The sequence below is a fragment of the Hypanus sabinus genome, chromosome 7 (assembly GCF_030144855.1).
Source record: "Hypanus sabinus isolate sHypSab1 chromosome 7, sHypSab1.hap1, whole genome shotgun sequence".
In the NCBI taxonomy this organism is placed as follows: Eukaryota; Metazoa; Chordata; class Chondrichthyes; order Myliobatiformes; family Dasyatidae; genus Hypanus; species Hypanus sabinus.
In genome coordinates this window covers 101230134-101253273 of record NC_082712.1, presented here as the reverse complement: position 1 = coordinate 101253273, position 23140 = coordinate 101230134, and the positions used below count along the sequence as shown (strand labels likewise).

General features: G+C 43.9%; 1 protein-coding gene across 1 annotated transcript in view; it reads right to left on the bottom strand.

Moving 5' to 3' along the window:
• The window catches only part of dnah2 (dynein, axonemal, heavy chain 2), a 462789-nt gene that overhangs the window by 236113 nt on the left and 203536 nt on the right, over nt 1-23140 (bottom strand). Inside the window, exons 21-29 of the mRNA XM_059975314.1 lie at nt 19106-19306; nt 16101-16257; nt 15834-16008; nt 13740-13903; nt 13018-13179; nt 11428-11531; nt 9613-9769; nt 8470-8552; nt 1641-1821 (exon numbers count right to left, since the gene is read on the bottom strand). Of these exons, the coding sequence (XP_059831297.1) occupies nt 1641-1821; nt 8470-8552; nt 9613-9769; nt 11428-11531; nt 13018-13179; nt 13740-13903; nt 15834-16008; nt 16101-16257; nt 19106-19306 (1384 nt within the window). The remainder of the gene's footprint in view (nt 1-1640; nt 1822-8469; nt 8553-9612; nt 9770-11427; nt 11532-13017; nt 13180-13739; nt 13904-15833; nt 16009-16100; nt 16258-19105; nt 19307-23140) is intronic.

Genomic DNA, 23140 nt, shown 5'->3' with positions numbered 1-23140 from the left:
CAACAGGACTGATAAAGGGGCAGAAACTAGGATAAGGTGGTGGGAAAGGGGACTGGCACGGAGCACAGGTGGGTGTAAGAGGGAGGGGGGATGAAGTGAGAAGCTGAGAAGTGATTATTCAACTGTTTATTTCCCTCCATAGATGTTGCCTGACCTGACAAGTTCTTCCAGCATTGTGTATGTTGCTCTGTACCCCTCTATAAGATCACCTCTCATTCTCCTACACTCCAATGAGTTGAGACGAAACCTGATGAGCCTGTCTCCATAGCAGAGTCCCTCAAGTCCAGCGGAGGGAGACCTAAAGCTGCTCTGTGTCCAAAGTGTACGGCTTTCCAATACAGGCGTGAGTGAGTCCGTTGATGTTACACATGGAACTCGAGTTCTAACTTGCTGTTTGGGCCAAAGAATTTTGGTGCAGGGCTCTCCAGCAGCTTAAACTCACACCTTGCAGGCTCCTGAAAACAGACTTCCATTTCCTCATTTTGAGCAATGTAAAATTTAACCCCACCATCTGGTAGGCTAGGTACTAAACCATTTCCAATTGTCTTTTAGGTGAATACAAAAGAACCCAAAGCAATACACAATCTGCTAGAGGAACTCAGAGGGGTTGAGCAGTATCTGCAAGAGGAAAGGGACTGTCAAAGTCTTGGGTTGAAACCCTGCATCAGTCCTTTACCTACACAGATGCAGCTCAACCCACTGAGTTCCTCCAGCAGATTGTGCACTGCTTCAGCTTCCACCATCTTTAATCTCTCATACCTCCAAAATTATTGTCAAAGTATGTACATGTCACCTTATACTAACTTGAGAGTCATTTTCATACAAGCATTTAGAGGAAAATAAAGAAAGTCAATAGAATTTGTGGAAAAAGTACATAAAGACTGACAGACAACTAATATGCATAAAAGACAAATTAGATAGATAGATAGATAGATAGATAGATAGATAGATAGATAGATAGATAGATAGATAGATAGATAGATAGATAGATAGATAGATAGATAGATAGATAGATAGATAGATAGATAGATAGATAGATAGATAGATAGATAGATACCAAGAACATGAGCTGCAGAGTCCTTGAAAGTGAGTTTGTAGGTTGTGGAATCAGTTCAGACTCGAGGTAAGTGAAGTTATCCATGCTGGTTCAGGAGCCTGACGGTTGTAGGGTAACAACTGTTCCCTAACCTGCTGGTTGGGACTGAAGGCTCCTATACCTCCTTCCCAATGGCAGCTACATAAAGAGAATACGACCTGGATGCTGGGCTCTTTGATGGATGTTGCTTCCTTGTAAATATGCTCAATGGTAGGCAGGGCTTTTCAGGTAATGGACTGGGCTATACCCACCACTTTCTGCATCCATTGCCTTGGTGTTTCCATACCAGGCCACGGTACAAACAAGTCAGGATATTCTCGACCCCACCATTTCAGGAGGAGTGCAGGAGATGCAGTGTCCTCCACCAACAGTGCCTATGGATTATTTGGTCAATGTCAGCTTCCTGTTTGGAGCAGCTTCTATGTTCCCTTCATTACAACAGTGACTGTATGAAGTACTTTACAGGATGCAAAGGCTTTGCCACATGTAATAGTGTGAGATTGTAGTGGTGATAGGAGCACCTGCCCCCATTAGTCCAATTTACCTCCAGGTACAACCACTGCCTCTGCACAATTAGGATCGTTTCTACCACCTCCAAAATGAGAGAGAGGCAGCGCTCCCAGTAATCCACCTGCTTGTCAAACGCTTTTAAATAGGGAGAAGACTTCATGGTTGACAACGTGAGCTGGTTTTCCTCCAATATCTGGAAGATGTCATCAGTTCCTCTGTGCACAGATAAATACAAGTGAGTCACAACGCAACAATGCTTCACGTTCATGGTGCAGTCTCAGACAGGTTTTCAGGGATTACATAAGGGGAGAGGGGGGAGAGAGAGGGAGAGGGGAGAGGAAGAGAGAGGGAGGGGGAAGAGAGAGAGAGGGAGGGGGAAGAGAGAGAGAGGAAGAGAGAGAGAGGGTGGGGGAGAGAGAGAGAGAGGGAGGGGAGAGAGAGAGAGGGAGGGGGAGAGAGAGAGGGAGGGGGAGAGAGAGAGGGAGGGGGGAGAGAGAGAGGGAGGGGGGAGAGAGAGAGGGAGGGGGGAAGAGAGAGAGGGAGAGGGGGAAGAGAGAGAGGGAGAGGGGGAAGAGAGAGAGGGAGAGGGGGAAGAGAGAGAGGGAGAGGGGGGAGAGGGGAAGGGGGAAGAGAGAGAGAGGGAGAGGGGAGAGAGAGGAGGGGGAGGGAGAGAGAGGGGGAGAGAGGGGAGGAGAGAGGGGGAGAGAGAGAATGAATGAGAGAATGTTCACAGGGGCAAGTCACAATGTTACTCAGCACAGCGATATCCACAAAATCAACAGCACCTCCTCTGGACAGCACAGTAGCATAAAAGTTAACATGATCAAGTTTCAACTCCTGTCCCTGCCTATAAGGAGGTTGCACGTTCTTCCCATACCACGCTGTTTGCTTTGGGTTCCTCCCACATTCCAAAGATGTACGAGTTAGGGTTGGTGAGTTGTGGGCATGCTTTGTTAGTGCCAGAAACATGGAGACACTTGCAACAATCCTTGCTGACAATACACACAAAATTCTGGAAGAACACAGCAGGCAAGGCAGCATCTATCAAAAACGTATAGTCAATGTTTTGGCCGAGACCTTTCATCTCCCGACACAGACTGGGAGGCTGTTTCGCTGAACACCTACGCTCGGTCCGCCAGAGAAAGCAGGATCTCCCAGTAGCCACACATTTTAATTCCATGTCTCATTCCCATTCTGATATGTCTATCCATGGCCTCCTCTACTGTCAAGATGAATCCACATTCAGGTTGGAAGAACAACACCTTATATTCCATCTGGGTAGCCTCCAACCTGATGGCATGAACGTTGATTTCTCTAACTTCCGTTAATGCCCCTCCTCCCCTTCTTACCCCATCTCTTATTTATTTATTCTCCCCTCCTTTTTTTCTCTCTCCTTTTTTCCCTCTCTCTGTCCCTCTCATATTCACTCCATGCCTGCGCTCCATCTCTCTCTGGTGTTCTCCTCCCACTTTCTTTCTCCCGAGGCCTCCCATCCCACGATCCTTTCCCTTCTCAGCTCTGTATCCCTTTTGCCAATCACCTGTCCAGCTCCTCCCCCTCCTGTCTTCTGCTATCATTTTGGATTTCCCCCTCCCCCTCCCATCTCTTACTATCTTTTCTTTCAGTTACTCCTGACGAAGGGTCTCGGCCTGAAACATCGACAGTGCTTCTTCCTATAGATGCTGCCTGATCTGCTGCATTGCACCAGCATTTTGTGTGTGTTGCTTGAATTTCCAGCATCTGCAGATTTCCTTGTGTTTTGCATTTCATCAGAGTTCGATTTGTCACCATATATCGCAATGGTTTCAATGTTCGTGTGATAAGTAAAGCAAGTCTTTCCATTAACTGCCAAGGCTCTGCTCATAGACAACTGGTGTGCTGTCTGCAATGTATGGCTACACAAGAAAACAGGAGCAGGAGTAGACCACTCGGTCCCCCAAGCCTGCTGCACCATTTTATATGATAATGGTGAACTGAACTCAACTCCTCCTCTATGCCATTTTTCATGCCCCTCTATGCTTCCATCTCTTGAACATTCATCTATCCTGATTTTAAATACTTTTGATGATTCAGCTCCCACCATCCACCAGAGCAGAGCTTTCCAGAGATTCACCACCTTCTGTGAGGATTTTTCTATGTATCTCAATTTTAAAAGACTAGCCTCTTATCCTGTTATTCCATTGCATTGTGCGAGACTCTCTCACTAGCGAAAACATCCCAAGAAGCCCCCTTAGGATCTAACATAATTTCATAAGCTCACCCTTTATAATTCTGAACAGCAAGGATACAGACCCAAATTATTCAGCCTTGCTTGAGAGGGCAAACTTCTCAGGTGGATCTCCTTTGGACTGCTTGACTGTTACCATAGCTTTTGCCATAGATTACCATAGGTACAGGGACCAAAACTGCCCAGTATTGCAAGTGAGGCCTCACCAACACCATGTACAACTGGAACAAAACTACCCTATTTCTAAACTCCAACCTCTTTGTAGCAAAGATACCAAAATGTCCTTTGTTTTAACTATTCGTTAGACCTGCCTTTTAAGTTTTATGGTTCTCATACTAGAACACCTAGAATCCCTGAACTTCAGTCACGTTCAGCCTCTCTCTCCACTTAGATAGACATCTGCTTATTATTTCTCTTATCAAAGTAAATGACCTGCCAGCTGCCCACATTAAACTCCATTCAATTGATTTGTCCATATCCTATTGCAGGGTCACAGTTTCCTTATCACAACATGACTTTCACATTATTGGCAACACAGAAAATGAACAATCATGATCCAATAACTGATCTCTGGGACTTCCTTCCAATCTGGAAAGGAACCATTTATTCCAACTTTGTTTTTAGTTCATTCTGACCATAGAAACATAGAAACAAAGAAAACCTACAGCACAATATAGGCTTTTCGGCCCAGAAAGAAGAGCTGTATATGTCCCTACCTTAGAAATTACTAGGCATACCCATAGCCCTCTATTTCTCTATGCTCCATGTACCTATCCAAATGTCTCTTAAAATACCCTATCGTATCCGCCTCCACCACCGTTGCCAGCAGCCCATTCCACACACTCACCATTCTGAGTAAAAAAACTTACCCCTGACATCTCCTCTGTACCTGCTCCAAAGCACCTTAAACCTGTGTCTTCTTGTGGCAACCATTTCAGCCCTGGGAAAAAGCCTCTGAGTATCCACACGATCAATGCCTCTCATCATCTTAGACACCTCTATCAGGTGACCTCTCGTCCTCCATTGCTCCAAGGAGGAAAGGCCAAGTTCACTCAACCTATTCTCATAAGGCATGTTCCCCAATCCAGGCAGCATCCTTGTAAATCTCCTCTGCACCCTTTCTACGGCTTCCACATCCTTCCTGTAGTGAGTCGACCAGAACTGAGCACAGTTCTCCAAGTGGGGGTCTGACCAGGGTCCTATATAGCTGCAACATTACCTCTTAGCCCTAAATTCAATTCCACGATTGATGATGGCCAATACACCGTACACCTTCTTAACTACAGAGTCAAGCTGCGCAGCTGCTTTGAGCTTCCTATGGACTCGGACCCCAAGATCCCTCTGATCCTCCACACTGCCAAGAGTCTTACCATTAATACTATATTCTGCCATGATATTTGACCTACCAAAATGAACCACTTATCTGGGTTGAACTCCATCTGCCACATGCTATCAATGTCCCACTGTAACCTCTGACAGCCCTCCACACTATCCACACCTCCAACCTTTGTGTCATCAGCAAACTCACTAACCTATCCCTCCACTTCCTCATCCAGGTCATTTATAAAAATCACGAAGAGTAAGGGTCCCAGAACAGATCCCTGAGGCACTCCACTGGTCATTGGCCTCCATGCAGAATATGACCCATCTACAAACACTCTTTGCCTTCTGTGGGCAAGTTCTGGATCCACAAAGCAATATCCCCTTGGATCCCATGCCTCCTTACTTTCTCAATAAGCTTTGCATGGGGTACCTTATCAAAATGCCTTGCTGAAATCCATATACACTACATTTACTGCTCTTCCTTCATCAATGTGTTTAGTCACATCCTCAAAAAATTAAATCAGGCTCATAAGGTACGATCTGCCCTTGACCAAAACCATGTGCTTTTGATATATGTATCAGCCTCTTGTGTGGCACCATGTCAAATGCCTTTTTGAAATCTAGATGCATCACATCTACAGTTCTCCTCTATTAGCTCTCCTTGTTACATCCTCAGATAAAACCAAAATCGAGCAAACTTGTGAAACATAATTCACCTTCCATAAAACCATGTTGACTGGGTTTAATTATGTTCACCTAAATGGTTAGCTATTTTCTTTTTAATTATTGATACAGGCATCTTGTCAAGAATAGCTGTTAAACTACCTGACTCGTAGATCCCTCCCATCTGCCTTTCACATTTATGGAACAAGACACTGGCTGCTTTCTGATCTTCTGGCACCTTCCTGGAGTTTAGTAAACTATGAAAATTTTCAGTCAATTGATCCATTATCTCTGCAAACACACACTACCATTGGCCATACGTGATGTGTGGACAAATCTACCCACAGGCACGTTACACAGACTAGCCTTGATTAAGCACGTATCATTGAGTAGCTGCATGCTGCACAGTCTGGAACCAGGTGCCTTGCATATTGCCTGGCCAGTCTCTCTGGTCTGGAATGGCCACAACAACCCTCTCGCCACTGGAACCACTCCCTTAGGTCAACCCATCTCTCTCCTTCTTTAAGATATTTTTCAAAACCTGTTACTGTGGTCAAGTTATTTGGTGACCATCCAACATTCTTTATCACATAGTACAGTACAGCACTGGACAACAGAACCCACAATGTTGTGCCAATCTTAATGTAAATTTATACAAAATATCCTCCTCTTGACCCTCTGTATGTCTGTCTAAAAGCCTCTTCAACTCCACTAAACTGCCTGCTTCCACTACTATTCCTGGTAACCCATTCCAGGCACCTACCACATGTTACAAAAACCTTTCCCCTCAGATCACCTTTTAACATTCACCATTCCATCGCCCAACCCCCAACATTAAAACATTAGGCCTTTGGTATACTCATCCTGGGGAAAAGATTCTGAATATCTACCCCATCTGCACCTCTCATAATTAAAAAAAAACTCTATCAGGTCTCCCCTCGGACTCCAGTGCTCCAGGGAGAACAACCCAAGTTTGCCTAGCCTTTACTTAAAGCTCATACCTTTATAATCCAGGCAGCATCCTGGTAAATCTCTGCAATACCCTCTCCACATCCTTCCTTTAATGGGTCGGCCAGAAGTACGGCAATATTCTAGCTGTGGTCTGACTTAAGTTTTATATACAGGTGTGTCCCCCCCCCTTTTACAAAGGTAGAGCGTCCCTATGAAAACTTTCTTAAACTGAAATGGCATCAAGCGAAGAACCATTAACTTATATGGGAAAAATTTTCATAAAAGCGAAAACCTTCTTTGTAATGCGAAAAAATGTTACTAATGTAGGTCATTTGTAAAAGTGAAGTGACATAAAGCAAACCTTCGTAAAGTAGGGAACACCTGTAGCTGCAGCCTTACTATAAGACTCAAAAGCCCTACTAAGTATGCCCCATACCTTTCTTTACCATCTTATCCACTTGTGTAGCCAATTCCAGTGCATAATAGACTACCACCTGTACCTCAGTGCTATCAAGGGGCCTACAATTTTCTGTATATTTTCTCCTTTCATTTGATTCCCAAAGTGCAACTCCTCACACTTGTCTGTTGTATTAAAGTTTCAATGCGGTTCGCATTATTTGGTATTGATCCAGGGAAGCACCCAAGGACAGTTCACTGCTATTTTAAAGCAATTGTTGTTTTAAAAATTCATAGAGCATAAAAAAATTACAGCACAATACAGGCCCTTCAACCCATAATGTCGTGCCGACATTTTAACCAACTTTAAGACCAATCTAACTCTGTCTTCCCACATGGTCCTTCAGTTTTCGATTATCCATGTGTCTATCTAAGAGTTTTTTAACTAGCCCTCATGTATTTGCCTCTACCACCACCCCTGGTAGTACGTTCCATGCACCCACCACTCCCTGTGTAAAAAAAATTATCTCTGACATCCCTGCAATACATTCCTCCAATTACCTTAAAATAATGCCCCCTCATATGAGCCATTTCCACCCTGGAAAAAAAGTCACTGGCTTTCCACTCTATCTATACCTCATTATCTTATACACTTCTATAGAGTCACCTCATCCTCCTTTGCTCGAGAGAGACAAGCCCAAGCTCGCTGAACCTACCTCTAATCCAGGCAACATTCTTGTAAACACAAAGTATACTGCAGACACTGTGGTCAAATCAACATGTACAAACAAGCTTTCCTCTGATTGGTTTTTCATTTGCACCTTCCTTCTCTCCCCACCCTCTTTATAGGGCCTCTGCCCCCTCCTTCTTCAGTCCTGATGAAGGGTCCCAGCCCGAAATGTTGACTGCTCATTTCAACGGATGCTGCCCGACCTGCTGAGTTCATCCAGCTTTTTTGTAAGCATTCTTGTAAACCTCCCCTGCACACTCTCTAATGCTTCCATATCCTTCTTATAATGAGGTGACCAGGACAGAACACAATACTGTACTCCAAGTGTGGTCTGACCAGGATTTTACAGAGCTGCATCATTACCTTGCAGCTTTTGAACTCAATCCCCAATTAATGAAGGCCGACACACCATACGCCTTTTTAACCAATTTGTGCAGCACCATCTATGGTCGTGGACCCCAAGATCCCTCTGATTCTCCATATTGCTATAAATCCTACCATTAACCCTGATTTCTGCCTTCAAATTGGACCTTCCAAAGTGAATGACTTCACAGTTTTCCAAGTTGCACTTACTTCAGCTTGTAATGGCCTTTGTCCTTGTAAGGCACAAGATCCAGTGTTGTCACTTCCCAGGTTTTCTTTATTCCTTCCAGAGCCTGTTGGGAGACACAACCACTGAGAATCACTTTAATACATGGTTAGAGTTTGTCAGTAACAATCAGCTGTTACTGCCTTGCTGGACATCTATGTGCTGAGTACAGCTGCCAGTCATTTTATTTCAGTAGCCCAGTTGACACTCTCCTCTCCCAAGAGTCCTGATTGAAGGTAGCATGCTGTCTTTGTTCATCAGGTTTGTCAATCAAGGGACAGAGTGTGATAGGAGTGAAACCCCCTTTAGGCTTGCCACTTACAAGTTTTACTTTGATTGAGTTTAACACCAAATCATCCAAGTCCTGTGATTAGCAACCCTCTCCCTTCCCCCTCACCATTGCCATCTGAGAGATCAACATACAAGATACAGGACAAACTCAGCAGGTCAGGCAGCATCTGTGGAAGGAAATGCACAATCAATGTTTTGGTTCGAGTCCCTTCATTGAACCGAACAGCAGAAGAGATACAGCCAGTACTAAATGGTGAAGGGGATTGCTGGAGCAAGTGTTGGTGGGGGATGGGTAGATCAAGGAGGGCTGACAGACAGATGGAGGATAAGTGAGTGGGAATAGCAACAGTGGCTGTGAGGTGATGGGAGGACTGACAAAGGGCTGCAAGGTGGTTAGATCTGATGGGAAAGGTTGGAGGAGAGTGGAACCAAATAAAGGAAGTGGAGAAGGTATATGGGAACACAAAGGGGAGCTTCTTGGAGACACAAGCACCACAGACACACAAAGTGCTGGAACAGGTCAGGCAACGTCTATGGTGAGGAATACGCAGTCGATGTTTCTTCTTCAGGACAGAAAAGGATAGGAGCATAAGTCAGTACAAGAGTTATAAGGAGTGGGGGGAGTACAAACTGGCAGGGTGTAGCCTCATGAAGTCCTGATGAAGGGTCTTGGCCCAGTGCCAACTATTTATCCCTTTCCTAGATGCTGTCTGACCTTCTGAGTTCCTCCAACATTTCGTGTGTGTTGCTTTGGGTTTACAGCATTTTCAGAATTTCTTGTATTTAACTTCAGTTTGGCAGTCTAACTGGGTGAAGTGGAGGAATGGGGTCCCTACCATTTCAATGGAGAGCTCCTTGCTGGCTGCTGCCGAGATACTGCTGATTACATCTGCATACTGCTCTAAGCCCAGATCGATGATACGCTCCAGTGTGAAGTCATCACTGGTGTGGTCAAATACTTTCTGCACGTCGTCCTTGATGTTGTTCCAGTGCCTGGAAGCCAGCAACAGGGTAGAAACAAAAATCGATTACCATTTTAACCTGATTTCAATGACACAGGAGAGTCATCCTTTCATAGGCCTCCAAGTATGTGTTTGGTATGGTGGGCTGTTATGGATATTTAATGGATATGCTTAGGATGAGAGGTGGGTCGATGAGGGGAGGAGATGCTTAGGACTAAAGGTGTGTGTGTGTGTGTGTGTGTGTGTGTAGGGTGTTGGATGATGAATTAGGGTTAGGGGTGTTGCGGAATGTACCCATGTTTGTGGGGTCAGAAGGGATGTGTGTATGGGGGGAGATGCCTGGGAGCACAATTTTGTTGTATAGCTATGTGCAGGATAATGGGGTGCCACTCGAGGTAGTTTGTGCTGGTGGAGCTACCCGAGGCCTGGGGGTAAATGTATATGGAAGGGTATGTGTGCTGCCTGGCCTGTTTGGGGAGAGAATGACCACAAACCCTTTGTGGGTGTATAGTGACAGATGCTAGATACAGAGAAGCATATGATATATTTCACTTTTCAATGTGCATGTGATAAGTAAATCTGAACTTGCAATGATTTTTCATTATGAAATGCTCAGAACAGATTGTGAGAGGTGAAGTGGTGGGATGACCAGTTACAACTGTACTGAACACAGTATCACAGAATTGTTAGAGCACGAGTCCATCAAGTCTATGCTAGCTCCCCACCCAAACCAAGAAATCCATTCCTGAGAAGAAAAAATAATCCTGATACAAGAACAGAATAGGAGGAGTGAGTCACCAGGATTCTTGAACCTCAGTTCCCCTATAACCTTCAGTTCCATTACCTCTCAAAAAATTCTCCCACCACCTTAAGTATTTCCGTCAATCTTGAATCCACAACTCTAGGGCACGAATTCTAGAGATTCATCACCCTTTGTACCTCCATTTTAAAGAATTTATCATGTAACCATGTTTCCTCATTCGAGACTCTCCCACTATTGCATAGGATGATGTTGAGGCCTTACCTGAACCATTGTGTGCAGATTTGCTCACTACCTACAGGAAAGATATCAATAAGATTGAAAGAGTGCAGAGGAAATTTACAAGGATGTTGCTTGGGCTTGAGGACCTAAGGAAGTGGTTAAATAGGTTAGAACTTTATTCCCCAGAGCATAGGAGAATGAGAGGAGATTTGATAGAGGTATACAAAATTATGAGGGGTATAGATAGGGTAAATACAATTAGGCTTTTTCCACTGAGGTTGGGTAAGACTACAACTAGAGATCAGAAATTGAGAATGAACTGTAAAAACATTTAAGGGGAACCTGAGGGGAACCTTCTTCACTCAGAGGGTGATGTGAGCGTGAAATGAGTTGCCAGTGGAAGTGGTGAATGTGGGTTCAATTTCAACATTTAAGAGAAGTTTGGTAAGTACGTGGATAGGAGGGGTATGGAGGGCTGTGCTAGAGGTGTAAGTCAATGGAACTAAGAAGAATAATATTTCAGTTTCTATGACTCTTCTCCCCAGTTTCCTCTACACTCCATGTCCCAGCTATGAGTCTGATAGAGGTAAAAGCCCACAGCTGAATGCCAACGTCAGAAGATCCAACTGTATTGACAAAATAGCTGTCCCAGGGTAAAGTGAAGGATTAAGAATAGGAAAGAACTACAGAGAGGATTGCAAATTTACCTGTCACGCATGGCTGGGTTCTTTAGGTCAGTAATCAGGGGCATTGTTTTCTTAAACTGCTGGACCTTGTTCTTTGATGTAGCTATGACATCCCAGTTCCTATCCTAGAGTGGAACAAAATCAGGTGATTAATCCAGCTGAAGACATGAGAGATTGTAGATGTGGAAATCTGGAGCAACAAGCAACCTGCTGGAGGAACTCTGAGGTCAAACAGCATCTGTGGGAGAACAGGAATAATTGATGTCACGGGTTGAAACCCTGCACAAGCATTTTAATTAATCCCATTGGTTCTGAAAGGGGAAATTTACTACTACCTTACTGGTCGGCCCCAATGGTTTTTCTTTGCAAGAGTTCTCATGTTCAAAATGGTCACTTATAGAACAGCTATCCTTTACGCTCTCTCAGTATTGGCAGGGAAAGCCCTCTATCTCCGACACAGAGCTGGGCAGAAGAACAGATCGTGGTAAAGATCTTCCCCGTTCATACAAGCCTGCAAACGCTGTTCATACCCCAAATAGCCAACGTTGGTGGAAATACTGGGAGGTGAGATGAGGTTTGAGATGTGACGACACGTTGAGAAAGCCAAGTAAATGGAAGAGGCAGTTGTAAACAAAGCAGCTTTCCATTAGACTGCATCCCATATTTCTGCTGCAAAAAACTCTCCAAATAACATAAGCAGGACTGTATCAGTTCCAGGTGGTTTCTCACTGCCACCTTTTCAAGTTCAAGTAGGTACAAGAAATAAACAATGTCCTCACCTGGTGCACTCAAATCATGTTTTTTTTTAAAGAAGAGTCACTTGTGAATCAGCCACTCATCCCTCCCCATTGATCTCCCTCCTGGCACTTACCCCTACATGAGGGGCAAGTGCTACACCTGCTCCTTTATTCCCTCATCACTACTCAGAGCTCTAAACACTCCTTCTAGGCTAGGCAAGTCTGTCAAAGACATCTACTGTATCCGGTGCAGCCTTCTCAACATCAGTGAGATCCAATTAGATTGGAGGACTGCTTCATCGAGCACCACCACAACAAAAAGGTAATATCTCCTGGTGGCCACCCATTCCCATTCTGACATATTAGTCCTTGGCCTCCTGCACTTCCAAGATGAGGCCAAAACTCAGGTTGCAGAAGCAACACCTCATTCTCCGTCTGGGAACATTTAACGTGGCATGAATCTTGATTTCTCTAACTGCTGGTGATTTTTACCCTTTCTCCATTCCCCATTCTGGTTTCTCTCTATCCCCTCCCTTCTCACCTGCCATCACCTCCCTCTGGATTCCCCCCTTTTCATGGTCCACTTTCCTACAGATTCCTCCTTCTTAAACCTCTCTTCCACCTATCCCCTCTCAGCTTCTTACATCACCTAGTCTCATGCACCTATCACCTACCAGCTTATACTCCTTCAGCTCCCCTCACTCCTTCTTCTGGCTTCTGCGCCTTTCTGATGAAGACCCTTGGCCCAAAGCTCCAACTACTTTTTCCACTCCATAGATTCTGCCTGACCTGCTGAGTTCCTCCAGCATTTTGTGTGTGTTAATGAGGTGGTATGTATGTTTTGGATGAGATACATGATATTCAAGTGAAATACCTTGAGTATCTGGCTAAGCTTGTGGAGCTTCCTGTAGTAGCCATTCGCAGTGTTCTCCATAACCTGAGTCATCAATGAGCTGAACTTCTCCCCCTTCCACTCCACCCAAGATTCTTCCCACTCCTTGGTAACCTCCCATGCCTGCTGGAGGTAATCCAAGTCCTGGAGACAAAGCAGAAGTGGAGTGACATATATAATATGGACAGGAACATTTTCCAGTGCAGTATTACATACGGTTCTGGTCAACCTACTGTAGGAAGGATGTTGAGGTTGTGGAGAGGATGCAGAAGTAGTTTACAAAGATGCTGCATGATTTAGAGGGCATGTGCTATCATGAGAGGCTGGACAAACCTGGGTTGTTCCCTTTGGAGTAGTGGAGGCTGAGGAGAGACCTGATGACAGTTTATAAGATTATGAGAGGCATAGAGTAGACGGAATATCTTTTTCCCAGGATAGAAATGTCTAATACCAGAGGGCATGCATTGAAGGTGAGAGGGGGTAGTTCAAAGGGGATGTGAGGGGTATGCTTTTAACCCAGAGCATAGCGGATGGTGGTAGAGGGAAATATATTAGAGGCTTTTAAGAGATGTTTAGATAGACATGAAACACAGAGGGTGAGAGAACACAAGAGAGGGCACACGCCGGAGAGTGGCACAATCCAGATGCTGGGGTCAGAACAGATTCCTTCTGGACATTAGATTCAATGACCAACACTTGCTTACTCTCTCCAGAGCCTGGAGCTCCTTGGACAAAGGCTGATCGATCTTGAAGACATTGAGGCCGTTGTGAATTTCAATCTCTTCAACTTTCAGGGCGTTCAGGTTACTGCGCAGTTCGGCTATGAGGCCCAGTGCAGCCTCAAGGCTCAGTGCACTGCTGAAGGGACCTAGAGAGAGTAGAGAGCAGCCGGTCAGTCTGCAGTCTCAGCTGGCCACTTGCTGGCAGTGCAATGGGAAGGGAGGAGGCAGTGAGGAGCAGCAGAATCCACAGGAGCTTTCAGTCATTGTAGTTTGATTAATAGGACCCCTGACCACTGTATCCAACTTTCCTTCACTCCCTATAGCAGGATCTGTGAGGCTCATCACCATAAGACGTAGAAGTAGAATTAAGCCATCCATCCCATCAAACCTGTTCTGTCATTCCATCATGGTTGATTTATTTTCCCTCTCAACCCCATTCTCCTGCCTTCTCCCTGGATGTGGCAGCTTGCTGTGCATCCAGTTAACTGGTCACACTGCCTGCAATACAATCTCCACGTACATTCAGTGGCCACTTTATAAGGTATCTAATAAAGCGGCCACTGATCGTATGGTATCGTCTACTACTGCTGTGGCCTATCATCTTCAAGGTTTGATGTGTTGTGCTTTTAAAGATGCTTTTCTGCACACCACTGTTGTAACATGTGGTTATGTGAGTTACAATTGCCTTCCTGGCAGCTTGAACCATTCCAGGCCGTTCCCCTCTAAGCTCTCTCATTAACAAGGCATTTTTGCCCACAAAACTGCTGCTCACTGGGTGGTTTTTTTTGTTTTTCACACCATTCTCTGTAAACTCTAGAAACTGTCATATGTAAAAATCACCAGTTTCTGGGATGCTCTAACTATCCTGCCTGGCATCAACAATCTATCCATAGTCAAAGTCACTTAGATTACATTTCTTCCCCATTCCAATGTTTGGTTTGAACAGCAACTGAACCTCTTATGAATTGAGTTGCTGCCACGTGATTGGCTGATATTTGCATTTACAAGCAAGTGCACAGATGTACTCAGTAAAGTGGCCACTAAGTGTATACCCTTAGTCATTAGGTGTTTGCAATGTCCCATTACTCAACTACTACCTCTTACTCAATGTCAGCAAGACCAGGGAGCTAATTATTGAGGGGAAAATAGAGGTCCGTGAGCTAGTCCTCATTAGAAGATCAGAGGTGGAAGGGATCAGCAACTTTAAATTCCTCAGTGTTATCATTTTGAAGGATCTATCCTGGGCCCAGCACATAAGTGCAATTAGGAAGAAAGCACTCTACTTCCTTAAGAGTTTGCTAAGATTTGGCATAACATCTAAAACTCTGAGAAACATCTATAGGTGAGTGGTGGAGAGTATACTGACTCGTTTCATCACCGCCTGGTTTGGATACTCCAATGCCCTTGAACGAAAATCCTATAGTAAGTAGTGGATACGGCCCAGTCTATTATGGGTAAAGCCTTCCCCACCACTGAGCACATCTACATGGAATGTTGTCACAGGAAAGCAGATCCATCATTCAGGACCACCACCACCCATGCCATGCTCTCTTCTCACTGTTGCCATCAAGAGCCTCAGAACTCACAGCTCTAGGTTCAGGAACAGTTCTTACCCCTCACCATCAGGTTCTTGAACTAAAGCGGATAACTTTACTCACTTTCTCTAGACCCACCACTGAAATGTCCCCACAGCCTGTAGACTGATTTTCAAGGACTCCTAATTTCATGTTCTCAATATTTATTGTTTGCTTGTTTGTTTGTTATATCTTTTTTTTCGTGTTTGCTCATTTTATTGTCTTTTGTTCCTATTTTGGTATAGCCTTTCACTGATTCTAGCGTAGTTATTATTCTATTGGGGATTTATTGAGTATGCCCACAAGAAAATGAATCTTAGGGCCGTATACGGCAACATATGCACTTTGACAATAAATATACTTTGAACTCCAGAAGGGTCTTTAGAAATGCATTTGATTTGTTGGGAAAATGGCTGCTGTGCTTTAAGTTAGAGAGACAGGTATTGCAGGCTTCTGCGCAGGAGAGCCCTCTCTGGGTCTGCTGTGGTTGAGTGCTGCCTACCCCTCATGGAGAAATCTTCAATTGCTAACTGGGTTTTCCGTTTCATCTCCTCCGCAGCGTGGATGAGACCTGCCCTGAACTTTTCCTTGTGTTTCTTCAACATGCTCTCACTGTCAATCAGCATCTGCTGGAAATTCATCCATTCACCATTCAGGGACTCCAGTCGGTAACGGACCTTTGGGAGAGGAACAAGAGAGGGTGAGAAAATGAAAAAGAGTGGGGGACTTTATCAATGGGCTACTGCTGACTGCACAAGTGAGCACTTACATTTTCATCAATCTGGAACTCGTACTTGTCCAAGATGCTGAACTGCTCGTGGATGGGTGGGATGCGTGCCTCCATCTTTGGGAGCTCCCTCTGAAGCATCTCTAGTAGCTGGATACCAGATGTCAGCTCTTCTAGGTTTTCTGGAACATGGGTGACTCTGAGATTGGGGGTGGAAGTAAGTCAGAGGAGAGAGGGTGTGTTAGCATTGAAGTTGATCTTTATCACACCATCAATAATTTCATTCCCATGACTTATAGTTATTCCATAAGACCATAAAACATATGAGCAGAATTAGTCCATTCAGGCCATCAAGTCTGTTCTGCCTATCTATGGCTGATTTATTTTTCCACTCACTCCCATTCTCTTGCCTTTTCCCTGTAATCTTTGATGTCCTCACTAATTAAGAATCTATCAACCTCTATCTTAAATATACCCAATGACTTATCCTCGTCAGCCATCTGTGGCAATGACTTCCACAGACTCACCACCCTCTGGCTAAAGAAATTTCTCCTCATCTCTGTTTTAAGGGGACAGCCTTCTGTTCCAAGGCTGGTCCCTCTAGCACTAGACTCCCACACTGGAGGAAACATCCTCTCCATGTCCACTCTGTCTGGGCATTTTAATATACAGTGGGCTTCACTGAGATTCCAAACCACCCTCCCCCTACACACATACTTTCTTCTAAACTCCAGCAAGTACAGACCCAGAACCATCAAATACTCCTCGTACATTAAAGCTTTCATTTCCAGAATCATTGTCATAAGCCTCCTCTGGATCCTCTCTTGCTTAAGTATGAAACCCAAAGTTGGAGTGGCACAGTAGTATAGTGGTTAGTGTAACACTATTACAATGCTGTCTACAAGCATGTACATTCTCCAGTGACTAGATCGGATTCCTCTAGGCAATCCAGTTCTCCTTGCACCTTCCAAAGACATACAGGTTAGTAGGTTAATTGGTCATAGGGAAGTAATTGGACAGCATGGGCTTTGTTGGGCCAGAAAAGCCTGTTACCGTGCTGTATCTCTAAATAAATAAAATATATCTCCTCACAATACTCCAAGTCTGGTCATATACTCCAACGTTGCCTATAGAAACTGCTTGTAAACATGGGTGATCACATCCTTCTGCCTCCCCTCTTTCAGCAATCTCATACAATGAAGACCGGTACAGCATGGTACATGTCCTTCATCTCACGATGTTATGCCATCCTTAAAAGCTACTCTGAGATCAATCTAACCCTTCTCTCCTTCATAACCCTCATTTTTTTTCTTCCATTTATGTCTCTATCCAAAAATATTGTATATGTCCCTAATGTATATGCCTCTACCACCACCTCTGCCAGTCCTCCTATATTTCCTCCACGAAGTATGTCCTATAGTATCAGCTATTTCCACTCTGAGAAAAAGGCTTTGGCTTCCACTCTACGCCTCTTATCTTATATACCTCCATCAAGTCAGCTCTCATCCTCCTTCAATTCAAAGAGATAAGTTCTAGCTTGCTCATCCAATCCTCATAAAGACACACTCCAATCCAGGCAGCATCTTGATAAATCTTTGTATCCTCTCCAAAGCTTCCACATCCTTTCTATAATGAGGCAACTGGAACTGAACACAATTCTCCTAGAGTGGTTTAACCAAGGTTTTATAGAGCTGCAACATTACCTTATGGCTCTTGAACTCAATTCCTTTACAAGTAAAGGTCAACACACCATATGCCTTTTTAACCACCCTATTACTTATGTGGCAACTGTAAGGTTCTATGGGCATGCACCCCAAAATCCCACTCTTCCTCCACACTTCTGGCAATCTTTTACAAGTATCTTGGAGTCAAATGACTGATAGTAAATTTGATGTTTGCCAGGAGAGATAACTCCCAGTAACCACTGAACCTTGAAATTGATGGAGTGTAATATAAAGTCAACACTTCATATCTATGTTTCTATTGTGCTCTCTATCTTAGACCCAATCAATAGCACAGCTGGGAGAGTCAGATATCAAATAAAGATTTAATAATTGTCCCTCAGGTCGTGTTCAACCCTTCAAAAACTAATTATTCTCGGAAACCACAGTGTGCAGCCCAGGGAGATTAGCAGTCTATTGACCTTTGCTCAAGACACACGTGTTATGCAAAGAAGCTGGCCATTCTGTCCATCCTGTTTATGCACATTCAAGTTTAGAGCAAGAGAGAATGGCCAGTGCTCCTGGCTGCTAAGGAATGAGTGGTCACAGTCCTGCCTTAGAAGTTACAAAGGCCCCTAATTCAGTGTGTTGATGAGTTGTAAAGGCAATGGAGGGAAAGACATCTCTTACCAGTAACTGAAAGAGAGCCAGCACAATTTTAGGAAGATACTACAACCTGGTACAGTAGCACAGTGGTTACAGCGTCAGTGACCCAGGTTCGATTCCTGCTGCTATCTGTAAAGGAGTTTGCACAATCTCCTCATTACCATGCAGGATTCCCCTTGGTGCTCCGGTTTCCTCACACATTCCAAATGCGTACTTGTAAGGGTTAGTGATTTGTGGGCATGCTATGTTGGTTGCTGATGCAAACAGTTCATTTAACTCTATGTTTTGCTATGGATAACACCAGGGAGCATAATTTTAAAGTGAATGATGGGAAATATATGGAGGAATGTCAGAGTTAATTTTTTTTGTTACATAGAGGACGGTGGGTGTGTGGAATGCCCTACCAGAGTGGTGGTAGAGACAGATACATCAAGGGTATTTAAGAAACTCTTAGACAGGCACATAGATGATGAAAAATGGTCAATGCATGAGGAAAGGGTTTGATTAGGGGTTCCTAACCTGGGTTCCACAGACCCCCCCCCCCACGGTTAACGTTAAGGGTCCATGGCATAAAAAAGGTTCAGAACCTCTGGGTTAGATTGATCTTAGAGGGCTTCTACTGTGCCCTTGTATTCCATGTTCTATGTTCTATGCAACCAATACAGCTGATCGACTGCAGACAGGGCTATGATACAGGTCTAGAACAGAGTGATCACTCACTTTTTTCTGTTCTCTTCCAGGAACCCGAGTAAATCCATCAGCACGTTGCTTGCCATCTCACTCAGTAGGGTGGTGAACTTGTTCTGCCACTCACTGCAGTGCTGGACGAGGGAGAACTTGAGTGGAGAACAGTCCAGGAGCACAAACTGAACCTGTATGACTGTCTCTTCCTTCTGCACATTGTTGGCTACCTCTGTGTATCTGCAAACAAAGAGCAGAGTTGCAGAGGGATGACGTGTGCAACATTGGTGACAACTGGGATACAGACAGACAGACATACTTTATTGATCCCGAGGGAAATTGGGTTTCATTACAGCTGCACCAACCAAGAATAGTGAAGAAATATAGCAATATAAAACCATAAATAATTAAATAATAATAAGTTAATCATGCCCAGTGGAAATAAGTCCAGGATCAGCCTATTGGCTCAGGGTGTCTGACACTCCGAGGGAGGAGTTGTGAAGTTTGATGGCCATAGGTAGGAATGACTTCCTATGATGCTCAGTGTTACATCTAGGTGGAATGAGTCTCTGGCTGAATGTACTCCTGTGCCTAACCAGTACATTATGAAGTGGATGGGAGTCGTTGTCCAAGATGGCATGCAACTTGGACAGCACCATCTTTTCAGACACCACCGTCAGAGAGTCCAGTTCCACCCCCACAACATCACTGGCCTTACGAATGAGGTTGTTGATTCTGTTGGTCTCTGCTACCCTCAGCCTGCTGCCCCAGCACACAACAACAAACATGATAGCACCGGCCACCACAGACTCATAGAACATCCTCATCCAAAGAGGGATAACCAAGTGCCACAGTTCAGGGAGCAGGAGGGTGAGTGATGTCATTCTGACTGAAGCCAGAGGATTGGTGAGTTGTTTGCTAGGGCTCTCCACTTGGGTTCCATTCATCACCCCAAGTCCTAACTCATTAAGTGATGCACTCACAAATGCTGGAGGAACTCAGCAGGTCAGGAAACATCTATGGATAGGAATAAACAGTCCACATTTCAGGCCAAGATGCTTCACCAGGAGAGTGATAAGCCTTCCTCCCCAGTCCTGATGAAGGGTCTCAGCCTAAAACGTTGACCATTTATTCTTCTCCATAGATGCTGCCTGGTTAGCTGAGTTCTTCCAGCATTTTGTGTGCGCTTCTCTGGATTTCTAACATCTGCAGAATCTCTTGTGCTTACCATTAAATAATGTTTTTCTCACTGACAATAGGCAAGCCATAGCATGGTCAGTCCATGAAAAATCCTATTAATTTGCTCCTTCACATCCTTCAGCAATGATCTATAGCCCCTTATTATTGATTGGGCAACTTCTGTAAAGCCTTTTCATTGCTATTTCAGACCCCTACAAGGTTTACCCATCCAAGGAAGCAGCTGAAACTCCTGACACTTTTCTTCAGAAGTGGAAGTGTTGCACTTTGGATGGACAAACTAGAGTAGGACTTACACAGTGAACAGTACAATTCTGAGGAATACAGTAGAACAGAGGAGCATGGGGATACAGATCCATAATTCCTTCAAAGTAGCAACACAGGCAGATAGGTTCATATAGAGAGCTCTTGGCACATTGGCCTTCAGAAATCAAAGTATTGAGTACAAGAGTTCAAATGTTATGTTGAAGTTGTATAAAACTTGGTAAGGCTAAATTTAGAGTATTGTGTGCAGCTCTGGTCACCTACCCGCAGGAAAGATATGTAAAACTTGAAAGGGTGTAGAGAATTTCCATAGATATTGCTGGGGCTTGAGGATCTGAGTTATCGGAAAAGGCTGGATAAGTTAGAACTTTATTCCCTGGAGCACAGGAGAATATGATATGTTTGCCTACACTAGTCAGGAGATTGAGTTCAAAAGCCACAAAGTAACGTCAGGTTTAATATCACCGGCATATGGTGTGAAATGTATTGTCTTTGCAGCAGCAGTACATTGCAATACATAACAATACATAACAATACATAATAATAGGAAAAATGTGAATTACAGTAAGCATACAGTGCTTATAAAAGTATTCACCCCCTTGGAAATTTTCATGTTTTATTGTTTCACACTGAATCACAGTGGATTTAATTTGGTTTTGCTGACACTGTTCAAAAAAAGAAAAAACTCTTTCATGTCAAAGTGAAAACAGAGCTCTACAAACTGGTCTAAATTTATTACAGTTATTAAACACAAAATAATTGATTGCATAAGTATTCACCTCCTTCAAGTTAGTACTTAGTAGATGCAACTTTGGTAGCAATTACAGCCTGAGTCTGTGTGGATAGGTCTCAATCAGCTTTACACGTCTGGACACTGCAATTTTTTCCCCATTCTTCTTTACAAAATTGCTCAAGCTCTGTCAGATTGCATGGGGATCGTGAGTGAACAGCCCTTTTCAAGTCCAGCCACAAATTCTCAATTGAATTCTCAATCTGGACTTTGACTTGGCCACTCCAGGACATTTGTTGTTTTTAAGTCATTCCTGTGTAACTTTGGCTTTATGCTTGGGATCATTATCTTGCTGGAAAACAAATCTCCTGAGTCACAGTTCTCTTGCAGATGGCATCAGGTTTTCCTCCAGGATTTTCTTGTATTTTTTTCTACATTCATTTTACCCTCTACCTTCATAAGCCTTCTAGGGCCTGCTACAGTGAGGCATCCCCACAGCCTGATGCAGCCTGCACAATGGTAGGGATGATGTGTTTTTGATGTGTGGTTTAGCATTTAGTCTGATAGCCATAAAGCTTAATCTTGATTTCATCAGACCATAGAACCTTCTTCCAGCTGATTTCAGTCCCCCAGATGCCTTCTGGCAAACTTTAGCTGAGATTTCTTGAGTTTTTTTTCTAACAGTGGCTTTCTCTTTGCCACTCTCCCATAAAGCTGGAACTGGTGAAGCACCCGGGCAACAGTTGTTGTATGCACAGTCTCTCCCATCTCAGTCACTGAAGCTTGTAACTCCTCTAGAGTCGTCATAGGTCTCTTGGTGGCCTCTCTCACTAGTCCCCTTCTTGTACAGTTACTCTGTTTCTGAGGATGGCCTGCTCTAGACAGACTTACAGTTGTGTCATATTCTTTCCATTTCTTGATGATTGACTTAACTGTACTCAAGGGATATTCAGTGACTTGGAAATGTTCTATTCATCTCCAGACTTGTGCTTTTCAATAAGCTTTTTGTGGAGTTGCTTGGAGTGTTCTTTTGTCATCATGGTGTAGTTTTTGCCAGGATACTGACTCACCAGCAGTTGGACCTTCCAGATCGGGGTGTATTTTTACTACAATCAATTGAAACACCTTGATTGCACACAGGTTTCCAAAAACAGATCTCCATTTAAATAATAATGTGACTTCTAAAACTAATTGGCTGCACCAGTGATGACTTGGTGTGTCATATTAAAGGGGAGAATACTTATGCAATCAATTACTTTGTGCTTTATATTTGTAATTAATTTAGATCATTTTGTAGAGACCTGCTTTCTCTTTGTTGCAAAAGTGTGTGTGTGTGTGTGTGTGTGTGTGTGTGTGCGCGCGCACACGCGCGTGTGTGTGTAGAACAGTTAAATAAATAGGTAGTGCAAAAATAGAAATAAAATACTGAGGTTACTTCTGGTACAGAGGAGATTTACAGGATGCTGTCTGGATTGGAGAGCATGTCTTATGAGGAAAGGTTGAGTGAGCTAGGGACTTTCTCTTTGGAGCAAAGGAGGATGAGATGTGACTTGATAGAGATGTACAAGATGACAAGAGGCATAGATCAAATTGACAGCCAGAGACTTTTTCACAGTGTAGAAAGGGCTAATATGAGGGGGAATCATTTTAAGGTGATTGGAGTAAGTATAGAAGGGAGGTCAAAGGTTAGTATTTAACACAGAGAGTGGTGGGTGTGTGAAACTACCCAAGGGCACTACATGAAGGGCATTTAAGAAACATGGCACATGGATGATAGAAAAATGGAGGGTTATGAGAGATGGAAGGGAAGGGTTAATTGAGCTTAGAATATGTTAAAAGATCAGCACAGCGTTATGGGCTGAGGGACCAGTACTGTGCTGTAG